Source organism: Coregonus clupeaformis, chromosome 16 (genome assembly GCF_020615455.1).
Source record: "Coregonus clupeaformis isolate EN_2021a chromosome 16, ASM2061545v1, whole genome shotgun sequence".
NCBI lineage: Eukaryota > Metazoa > Chordata > Actinopteri > Salmoniformes > Salmonidae > Coregonus > Coregonus clupeaformis.
Window position 1 is genome coordinate 40,950,310 of NC_059207.1, and position 10,996 is coordinate 40,961,305.

The following is a 10,996-nucleotide window of genomic DNA, read 5'->3' on the forward strand; positions in this document are numbered from 1 at the left end:
ACCTGAAGGTACCCCTAAACGAAGAGACATGCTGCACTGTAGACAGTAGGCTATCTCAATGAGAGGACATGAGGTCAATGTTGAGGCATACATGATTAGTGCCATCAAGATTATGAATGGACCAATCAAGCCAGCCATAAGCTAAACCAAAGAATGTGTTCAAATTATTTTATTGAGTACAGTACATAGATGGAATTGTATATTTCATAAAAATAAAGCCATTTTAACACATTCCATTTGTTCATAACAAAAATACACAACCAGGAATAAATCAGTGTCTTCCCATTTAGATTGGGAAAATATGTTATCATGGTAAAATGAAAATTAAATAATACATAATTATGGCTGGTACAAAAACCAAAGTGCAATAACATCATCCATGATACCAAAATATAAAAATAAATGTTGAGTGAGAATAAAGTAAAGATGTCATTCTGTGTGTTGCCTCCACTTGATTGCTGTTTTCAACAGAAAACATCTTATGATCTAATAATTCCTTTAAAACTTTAAGGTAGTGTTGAGTCATATACTGAAGCAAAACCTACAAGGCATCCCTCTACCTCATACTGAGTATTTCAAACGTTCCACTGTGTCCCCATTCTCCATTTTTCAAACTGAAAGAGCATGGAGATGGAGGCATGTAGTGCAACACGGAAAAACCTTCAGACAGTGGAGGCTGGTGGGAGGAGCTATAGGAGGATCGGCTCATTGTAATGGCTGGAATGGAATAAATGGAACGGAGCCGAACATGTGGTTTATATATGTTTGATACTGTTCCATTTATGCCATTCCAGCCATTACAATGAGCCCGTCCTCCTATAGCTCCTCCCACTAGCCTCCACCGCCTTCAGATGAACCTATAACTGATTCTCTGAAATAAGCTCCTTGATGTGAATGACACTGACATGGACTGTAATCATCAGTGCACACAACAAAAGCAAAGTCTGTACAAAGCAGCAGGCTGAGGTTGAACATGACGTCCTGATGACTAATACCTAGGCCTGCCAGGCAGATTTGGTTCCATAAACAGGCTATGGGTCGAGGTGTATTGCATTAAAGAAAATGAGTTTGTGACATGGGTTTGCTATTGTAATACAACACATCAGACTCTTTGGACATTAATTACCTGAGTCTTTCAAAAACAAATTCTCCCCTCTATTCCATGTTATTAGAAAATCCTAAATAATATGTGAAGTTTAACAAACAGTATCAAAATAACTATTAATAAAACAAGACAAGTCTGAGGGGAGGAAAGCAGCTATACATGGCCCATCAGACTTGCGTGACACCAGGTAAAACCAAAGAAAGCATCATGTTGCCGTAAGCCCTTGTATGTGCATTGTTTTGTCCTCTCCAAGGCTAGAATCAATTTCAGTGTTATGGTATTTTATCCACCCAGCATTAGGAATAGGATTTCAGGTATTGCACTGGTCACCATTTCACAATGTCAATTGGTGGAATCAACTAACCGAATTAAAACTAAACAAAAAGGGACACAGTAAAAATACATTTATTCTATTTAATCTATCTGCTTGTCCCCCAACCAACTTAAAAACCACACTTTATTTATGTCTTCAGCGATTATTCCTTTACACACTGACGACTAGCATGGGCTATGTGAAATGAGGCAGGTGGGGTGACGTTGGAGTGGTGTTGTGTGTTCTGTGAGCAGTCAGCCATGTTAGCACTGGAGAGGACAGCCCGGGACCATCTACAACACTGGGCTAAAGCTGGAACCAGCAGTTCCAGTTCAGGGACCTGTAGACCCACTGGTGTGTCATCATAGTGAGGATGGGGCGCCATAGCGATGTGGAGACAATCTGCATCTTCATTGTCCCTAAGCCATCAGCTCTCCTTGAAGATAAACAGAATATCCTCATCTGTCCCGTAGCTCATTCGAGCTTCTTCAAAGTTACTAATGCTGGTGCAACACACGCCTGTAAGCAAAACACACAAAGGCTTCTGTCAATGTGATATTTTCACTCTTACGCAATCTCTCTGTGCTTACTGCCAAGAACATGGTCAACTTTTCACCCTCTGGTTACATGTTCATGGGTGTTATGTTATTGTGCAATTTATTAAGAAGCGTTTAGATATAGAACTTGAATGTCCAAAAATACAATGTGATTTATTCCATACTTATACTTAATGAATATATGGGTCTAGTAAGTCAGTGGCCCTGTCTACTGTTGCAGATGTGTAGAGGGAGGACTCACGGTCTGAGTAGGCAGGGTTGTTGTAGAAGATGCAGCCAGTGCTCCGGTTGAAGCCGCACACAACCACAAAGTGACCCTGGTATTCTGGCTTCCTGCAGAAGCACTTCTGGCCCACAGGCAGGAAACAGCAGTACTTGACAGGCGAAGAGCAGAGTTCACACACCAGAACCACAGCGTTGACCAGCACTATGGCCACATGGCCCTGGTCAATATGTTCCTGGATTTCCTGAATTGTCACAGAGCTACAGGTGACATTAAAAAAGGCAGAAAGTTAGCGTCTCTTAGTTATTTTCTGTCTAGGTCCGTAAAACAACCATTACTAACCAGACAAGCTGATAGATTTTGAACAATTTGTCTTTATTCTTTATCCGTGCAAGTTTTTCACAAAGTTAACTAACCATTTATTCACCACCACACCCTTGCTTTCAGCCTTTAGGAAGAGTTCATTGACTCTGTCTTCCTCAGTGTCAAAATGCTTTTTGTAGAAGGACTGGAAACAGATGAAAGAAACACAAACATTAAGTCTCTCAGGTACGTATTAGTTAAGGACATTTGTTATGGTGGGCTACATGATAATTAAATGTACTTATACCATTGTATTATAACTATTGTACTTGTGATGACCTACAAAGTGTTGACTCATTACCTGATTCCTGAAGCCCTTGTCAACACCCAGTGTCTGAGTGCAGAAGCGGTGCCGGATCCTCAGCTGGCACATGAGGTAGGCCAAGTCAATTGTCCAGACACTCTGCGTCAGCTTCAACTCCCAGCAAGCACCCTGAAACTCCTCATCACTCACAGGGTGGAGGTACCTGCCAAATTATTGTATATGATGAGGTCTTCAGCTGCACAATGTACTGTAGTTAAAATGCACACCCATGTCTGTATGCAGTATATGATGAAATGTCCCCTTACTTCAAAACCATTCTGGAGCAGGCTAATCCACAGTCCCAGTGGTACAGCTGCCGAATGACGGGTACATTCAGCAGGACAGCATCATCTGTCAAAAACAAGATGTGATGAGGCTGATGGAAACGAGTACACAATCTTAGCTACTGGTCTCACCAGGCCTAAAATGTCAGTTTCTTGCTGTGGCAAGCTTCTCCAAATGAATTCAAATAATGTCTACAAAAGTAGCTAACTAATGTTTTTCTCATGGATTGTACATTCCTTTTGCACGACTGATAAACACAGCAAGTGTTATTTACATGTGACAATGTCATGCGATGGATGGGATGCTTTTGCTTCTGTTTACATTGCATTGCCATTGGTGGCTAGCTACAGCTAAGTTAGGTGGGGTCAACTACCAAACGTTACATTTCAAACATACTCTCTAGATAATTAGAGCATACACGTACCTGACATTCTGTTGGATTGTTCTTTGCTGCTAGATGCAAATCACAAACTAGTCAGACTTGTTTACGGTTGGTAGCTAATTAATGCTCCGGAGTTGGATTGCCTCATGAGGGTGTTGGCAAGCACTGCCTGGCGCTAGCAACCAAATTAGCGTACCCTACTAGCACATATCATTATTTACATCTGGTTGGTCGACTTCATGGTCGATTCACCTACTAACTGTTAGATCATTCAAAGTGGATTAATGTGAATTGTATAAAGTTTTCTTGTACTGATAGCTAAACTAGTTCTGTTCAGCTAGCTAGATAGCTAGCTGGGTTTCTTCAAATAATTGATACGAACGAGGATTGCGAGTCAAACTCACTTCCGGTGGCTAGTGGTGCGCGCACACCCAAGTGTTTTTTATAGCGCGCGCACACACACACGCACACTCAATCGTGTCTCCAGAAACTACACTGAAACCAGAATGACCCTGGTCGCAAACAAGAACAACACCCATCACAGAGTGTATCCCACATTATTAGAGTCGCTTAATTGTCGTTCAAACTATAAATGGAATATAAAAAAACTTATTAAATCGGTATGAGCGTTGTCTGTAAAATAATAAAGCTGTAGTAGTGAACTAAACTGCACCGTCGACAGGACGTCAGTAGGTGGCAGCACACAGTTCTCGCTCTAGTTTTCACCCTGCATTGCCACAGCTAGAACAATGAGCTATTAGTTCTAAAACATCTTTGGCATGGCGATGAGCGAATCAAACAGGAAATAAACGGGTATGGAGAGGCTAGCTTTTAAAGAAGCGGGGCATCTTTGCCATTCACCAATCGCTAGACTAGACCTAAATTAAAATATATAAAAAAATATTAGCTAGCTAGGTAAAGTGCTAGCTGAATAATTTCCACAAATATTCACGAACTGGTTTGCAAGGATTTAAACTGTAAGATATTACGGTTATCACTAGCTAGCTATTAGCATTGTAGCAGTGCACACGGAAATGAGCTAGCTATGTACCATTCGCAAGATAGTTATCGTTAGCCAACGTTAGCTAGCAAGCATAGCTAACTAACGTCCAGCTAGCCAATTCCATTCACCCTGTTTTAGCTACTAACGTTTAGCTACTGATTTTAGTGGCAAAGAACATCAACCAGAAGCTAACGTTAGCTAACTGTTTTCTCTTTGACTAAAACCATTACTGTATATGTGGTGGTGCTCAGAAAGATGTCCATTGGAGTGCCAATCAAAGTCCTTCATGAAGCTGAGGGCCACATCGTTACCTGCGAGACCAACACCGGGGAGGTGTACCGGGGGAAACTCATTGAAGCTGAGGACAACATGAACTGCCAGGTAATAACATGCATCTCAAACTTTTTAAAGTGGATTTCATGCCTACCATGATTTGCAATTTGATAGAAAGTATCATTCTGAGCATGTTGCATCAAGTTCTCTAAGTTCTAAATACCTTACTAGTCTATATTTTAACATTATGATATACAAATCAGCATCTCTTTTCCCTGAATCCCCCATAAAGTAGTCCTCCACAACCTACCCCCAACCCCTTCCTTCCTCATCTAAATGTGATTGAACATTCTGCCCCCTCCAGATGGCCAACATCACAGTGACTCACAGAGATGGCCGTGTAGCCCAGCTGGAGCAGGTGTACATCCGAGGCAGCAAGATCCGATTCCTTATTCTCCCAGACATGCTGAAGAACACACCCATGCTAAAGAGTATGAAGAACAAGAACCAGGGAGCTGGAGCTGGGAGAGGGAAAGCTGCCATTCTCAAAGCACAAGGTACAGATTTTATTATATCCTGGCCCTAATCAGACCCACTTGGTATCCAACTGGCCTGCGTGCCAGTCTGTTTGTGCCATCATGCCAACTCTTTGTCAGTCATTGTGATGCCAAACATGTTTGGCTTGACTATGACAGCAATGGAGTTGGTGTTAGCAGGAGCACAAAGAGATCTAGGCCCAAGCTAGTATCCTATTGGATTTGGCACATAAATTATGCAAGCAGATTATTGTAATAATATATCAGATAATGGCACCGAAGGAGATGGCTGCCGTTTTACGGGCTCGTAACCAATTGTGCTATTGTGTGTGTTTTTTCGCGTTATTTGCAACTTATTTTGTACATAATGTTTCTGCCACGTCTCTTATGACCGAAAAGAGCTTCTGGATATCAGGACAGCGATTACTCACCTCATACTGGGCGAAGATTTTTTATTTGACGAGTCGGATGCTAAGGATTTTCTTCAGACACCCGACAAGGCCCAAATCCCTGTCATTCGCATGAGAAAGAGACTGAGATATCGGGGACGTAGGTCGGGGTGCCTCGTAAGGATCCGACGGCGAGGCATAATCTGCCTCTACCATCAGTCCTATTAGCCATCATTGGATAACAAAATAGACAAACTAAGATCATGGATGCTGCGAAGAGACAGAATCATTAGATCATTTGTTTTGGTACTGTCCATTTGTAGCTTGTTTTTGGACACAGGTCCAGTAATGGCTAAAGGATTGCAATATTTACCTGGAGCTAACCTTGCAGATAGCATTACTGGGTGATCTGAAAAGTCGTAGTCAATCGATCAATAATATAATAATACTTTTAGCAAAAATGTTTATTTTTAATTCACAATCTGTAGAAACAATGAGAATAGAAAGGTTCAGAATTTTTGTAAAACATCACAGTACAGTTGAAATATATATAGCAAATAGAAATCCTAAATGGATGGTGTTAAGAGATAGATGGGAGGTGTTGAATGGAGCTGAAGGATGGGACTAATAACAACTAACAACAAGATAATAACAAGATAACAACTAATAATGTAAGCATACTGTGTCCACATAGGTTGTATGTTGGGAGCTTTTGGGAAACAGCACAGTTAGAAATATATGGCATATAGAAGCAAACCGGATGGACATCATGAAAATGATCGGAGAGGTTGAGACTAGAAGAAGTTCAGGAGAAAAAAACAAACAAAATATAATTATTGTAAAATTGACTGTGTACATAAAATGTAGATAGTAAGTATAAGCTGGAAGTAGAGGCCTAAGCATTGTTGTTCACTAGTTTACCCCAAGTAGGGAAAGGGTGGCGGGGTTGGAAAGTAATAAAGGGGAATATATATATATATATATATAAAATCATGGGGGATTGGAAGTGATGCAGACAATTACATTGATGGAAGTTACAATCTATCTGCAATATTAAGCTGATCCCCCCCCCAAAAAAAAATCACGGATATCCTACCAACGGGACATTAAAAACGGTAATATCTTATGTTTCACCGAGTCGTGGCTGAACAACGACATGGATAACATACAGCTGGCGGGAAATATGCTGCATCGGCAAGAAAGAACAGCTGCCTCCGGTAAGACAAGGGGTGGCGGTCTGTGTATATTTGTAAACAACAGCTGGTGCACAAAATCGAATATTAAGGAAGTCTCGGTTTTGCCCGCCAGAGGTAGAGTATCTCATGATAAGCTGTAGACCACACAATTTACCAAGAGAGTTTTCATCTATATTTTTCATAGCTGTCTATTTACCACCACAAACCGATGCTGGCACTAAGACTGCACTCAATGAGCTGTATAAGGCCATAAGCAAACAGGAAAACGCTCATCCAGAGGCGGCGCTCCTAGTGGCCAGGGACTTTAATGCAGGGAAACTTAAATCAGTTTTACCTAATTTCTACCAGCATGTTAAATGTGCAACCAGAGGAAAAAAAACTCTAGACCACCTTTACTCCACACACAGAGACGCGTACAACGCTCTCCCTCGCCCTCCATTTGGCAAATCTGACCATAACTCTCTATCCTCCTGCTTACAAGCAAAAACTAAAGCAGGAAGCACCAGTGACTCGGTCAATAAAGAAGTGGTCAGAAGACGCAGATGCTAAGCTACAGGACTGTTTTACTAGCACAGACTGGAATATGTTCCGGGATTTTTCCGATGGCATTGAGGAGTACACCACATCAGTCACTGGCTTCATCAATAAGTGCATCGATGACGTCGTCCCCACAGTGACCGTACGTACGTACCCCAACCAGAAGCCATGGATTACAGGCAACATCTGCACTGAGCTAAAGGGTAGAGCTGCCGCTTTCAAGGAGCGGGACTCTAACCCGGACGCTTATAAGAAATCCCGCTATGCCCTCCGACGAACCATCAAACAGGCAAAGCGTCAATACAGGACTAAGATTGAATTGTACTACACCGCTCCGACGCTCGTCGGATGTGGCAGGGCTTGCAAACTATTACAGACTACAAAGGGAAGCACAGCTGTGGGCTGCCCAGTGACACGAGCCTACCAGACAAGCTAAATTACTTCTATGCTCGATTTGAGGCAAGCAACACTGATACATGCATGAGAGCATCAGCTGTTCCGGACGACTGTGTGATCACGCTCTCCGTAGCTGATGTGAGTAAGACCTTTAAATATGTCAACATTCACAAGGCCGCAGGGCCAGACGGATTAACCAGGACGTGTACTCCGAGCATGCGCTAACCAACTAGCAAGTATCTTCACTTTTCAACCTGTCCCTGACTGAGTCTGTAATACCAACATGTTTCAAGCAGACCACCATAGTCCTGTGTCCAAGAACACTAAGGTAACCTGCCTAAATGACTACCGACCAGTAGCGCTCACGTCTGTAACCATGAAGTGCTTTGAAAGGCTGGTCGTAGATCACATCAACACCATTATCCCAGAAATAGACCCACTCCAATTTGCATACCGCCCCAACAGATCCACAGATGATGCAATCTCTATTGCACTCCACACTGCCCTTTCCCACCTGGACAAAAGGAACACCTACATGAGAATGCTGTTCATTGACTACAGCTCAGCGTTCAATACCACAGTGCCCTCAAAGCTCATTACTAAGCTAAGGACCCTGGGACTAAACACCTCCCTCTGCAACTGGATCCTGGACTTCCTGACGGACCGCCCCCAGGTGGTAAGGGTAGGTAACAACACATCCGCCACGCTGATCCTCAACACGGGGGCCCCTCAGGGGTGCGTGCTCAGTCCCCTCCTGTACTCCCTGTTCACCCATGACTGCATGGCCAGGCACGACTCCAACACAATCAAGTTTGCCGACGACACAGCAGTGGTAGGCCTGATCACTGTCAATGATGAGACAGCCTATAGGGAGGAGGTCAGAGACCTGTCCATGTGATGCCAGGATAACAACCTCCCTCAACGTGATCAAGACAAAGGAGGTGATTGTGGACGACAGGAAAAAGAAGAGGACCGAGCACGCCCCCATTCTCATCGACGGGGCTGTAGTGGAGCTGGTTGAGAGCTGGTTGAGGTGTCCACATCACCAACAAACTATCATGGTCCAAACACACCAAGACAGTCAAGAAGAGGTCACAACAAAGCCTATTCCCCCTCAGGAGACTGAAAAGATTTGGCATGGGTCCTCAGATCATCAAAGATTTCTACAGCTGCACCATCGAGAGCATCCTGACTGGTTGCATCACTTCCTGGTATGGCAACTGCTCGGCCTCCGACCACAAGGCACTACAGAGGGTAGTGCGTACAGCCCAGTACATCACTGGGGCCAAGTTTCCTGACATCTAGGAACTCTACACCAGGCGGTGTCAGAGGAAGGCCCTCAAAATTGTCAAAGACTCCAGCCACCCTAGTCATAGACTGTTCTCTCTGCTACCGCACGGCAAGCGGTACCGGAGTGCCAAGTCTAGGTCCAAAAGGTTTCTTAACAGCTTCTACCCCCAAGCCATAACAGCTAATCAAATTGCTACCCAGACTATTTGCATTGTTCCCCACCCCCTCTTTTACTCTGCTGCTACTCTCTGTTTATTATCTATGCATAGTCACTTTAACTCTACCTACATGTACATATTACCTCGACTAACCTGTGCCCCCACACATTGACTCTGTACCGGTACCCCCTGTATATAGCCTCGCTACTGTTATTTTACTGCTGCTCTTTAATTATTTAGTATTTTGATTTTTTACTTATCTATTTTTTTACTTAACACTTATTTTTCTTAAAACTGCATTGTTGGTTAAGGGCTTGTAAGTAAGCATTTCACTGTAAGTTCTACACCTGTTGTATTCTGCGCATGTGACAAATACAATTTGATTTGATGTATGTTGATTGATGAACAATTTGCTTTGTCTCTTCTCCCAGTGGCTGCTAGGGGGCGAGGACGTGGAGGGATGGGAAGAGGAAATATTTTCCAGAAAAGGCGATAATTTGAAAAACTATTTTCTACTTTCTATAATACCGCTTGTTTGTTATTCTTTTTTGATAAATGATGCGAAATGCTATTTCCATTAAAATGATTTTCTTACTATTCATCTGTTCCTTGTTATCAGATAGCAAATAACTTTAGAGTAGCCGTAATAGATTCCTACCCTACGCTTGCTTACAGCTGCACTGGGGTCGAATAGGCCTCCTGTTTAGATTAAAACACAGCGGAGCCGGTGCTAGATATGTCTCGGAAAACGTACCTCAATGTAGGGGTGAGAAATTAGTTGTACGCCGAATTGTCCCATTATCCCAACTGTAACATCAAGGAGATTGAACGACTGCTAGTTTTTAAGTAAACTGCTGTTTTTGTCCTCATGCTAGCTAGCAGTAGCCACTGCAGCCGTTATGGAATAGAACGTTGTGTTGAACAACGAAGGAGCTGATTGGCTGACACTGCCATTCCAAAATGGCTGCTCTGGCTTCTGCTACCTAGCATGAGGACGAAAAGGGCAGTTTTCCCGAACAGCTAGCAGTCGTTCAATCTTCTCGGTGTAACAGTTGGGATAAAGGGACAATTCGGAGTACAATGCATTTCTCATCCCTGGATTATGGTAGGTTTTCCGAGCCATATCTCGCTCTGCAGTGTCTTAATCTAAACAGGAAGTCTGTACGACCCCGGTGCACATGTAAGCAAGCATTCTGGCTAAACTTCACAGCAGTTTGATAGGTCGTACACTGAAGAGGCTTAGTTGGAAATATGAGTGCATGCATGTTGTTTAGTGGCAGGGGCTGGAGATTGGAGGTGGTTAGAGGTCTGGACAAAAAGAGCATGGCTTCAAGGTTCTTGTTTCCACATCATCAGCGGTTTTGTAGTACTTGGCAAACCTGTGGAAATAGCATAGTCTTGTTGAAAAGCTATATGTATTCTCTTTACAGTGTTGTGTCCACATGTTCATTGATCTCACCCAAAGTTGTATCCAGGGGCCACGTTGTTCTCAGAGTTTTTGATGTCCAGCCTGCGGAAGGAGTACTTAGGGCCACGGTAATGTTGAGGCCAGGTCACAGCTCCAGTCAATCACAATCCCAAGAACACCACCCTTAACAAACAGAACCATAAAATAGTCTCATTTCAAAATTCAGCTATTTAGCAAATGTTATACAAAACATTAAGAACACCTGCTCTTTCCATGAC

General features: G+C 43.0%; 2 protein-coding genes across 5 annotated transcripts; one reads left to right on the top strand and one right to left on the bottom strand.

Annotated features, from left to right (window-relative positions):
- Positions 1 to 154: 154 nt before the first annotated feature.
- Positions 155 to 3,961, bottom strand: LOC121584727 (protein GUCD1-like). The gene is made up of 6 exons (XM_041900793.2): positions 3,575 to 3,961; positions 3,132 to 3,216; positions 2,863 to 3,028; positions 2,615 to 2,706; positions 2,217 to 2,458; positions 155 to 1,937 (listed from the first exon to the last, which is right to left on the bottom strand). Exons 1-6 carry the CDS (start codon positions 3,579 to 3,581, stop codon positions 1,846 to 1,848), a joined length of 684 nt encoding a protein of 227 aa, XP_041756727.1. The 5' UTR covers positions 3,582 to 3,961; the 3' UTR covers positions 155 to 1,845.
- A 284-nt stretch (positions 3,962 to 4,245) lies between these two features.
- LOC121584729 (small nuclear ribonucleoprotein Sm D3) lies at positions 4,246 to 9,909 on the top strand. 4 transcript variants are annotated; one of them, XM_041900795.2, is made up of 4 exons: positions 4,246 to 4,345; positions 4,787 to 4,916; positions 5,173 to 5,365; positions 9,742 to 9,909. In XM_041900795.2, the coding sequence occupies exons 2-4, from the start codon at positions 4,791 to 4,793 to the stop codon at positions 9,804 to 9,806; spliced, it is 384 nt and encodes a 127-aa protein (XP_041756729.1). In that variant the 5' UTR covers positions 4,246 to 4,345; positions 4,787 to 4,790; the 3' UTR covers positions 9,807 to 9,909. The 4 variants fall into 4 exon arrangements, with proteins under 4 accessions (XP_041756729.1, XP_041756731.1, XP_041756728.1 ...); XM_041900797.2 differs by having other exon boundaries at positions 4,286 to 4,345; positions 4,791 to 4,916; XM_041900794.2 differs by lacking the exon at positions 4,246 to 4,345 and adding an exon at positions 4,352 to 4,509.
- Positions 9,910 to 10,996: the final 1,087 nt, after the last annotated feature.

Coding starts and splice junctions, on each gene's coding strand:
- LOC121584729 (XM_041900795.2), top strand. CDS start 4,791: ATGTCCATTGGAGTGCCAATCAAAGTCCTTCATGAAGCTGAGGGCCAC. Junction 4,917..5,172: donor AGGACAACATGAACTGCCAG/GTAATAACATGC, acceptor TGCCCCCTCCAG/ATGGCCAACATCACAGTGAC. Junction 5,366..9,741: donor TGCCATTCTCAAAGCACAAG/GTACAGATTTTA, acceptor CTCTTCTCCCAG/TGGCTGCTAGGGGGCGAGGA.
- LOC121584727 (XM_041900793.2), bottom strand. Junction 3,029..3,131: donor TGCTCCAGAATGGTTTTGAA/GTAAGGGGACAT, acceptor ATAATTTGGCAG/GTACCTCCACCCTGTGAGTG. Junction 2,707..2,862: donor ACAAGGGCTTCAGGAATCAG/GTAATGAGTCAA, acceptor ATCTGTTTCCAG/TCCTTCTACAAAAAGCATTT.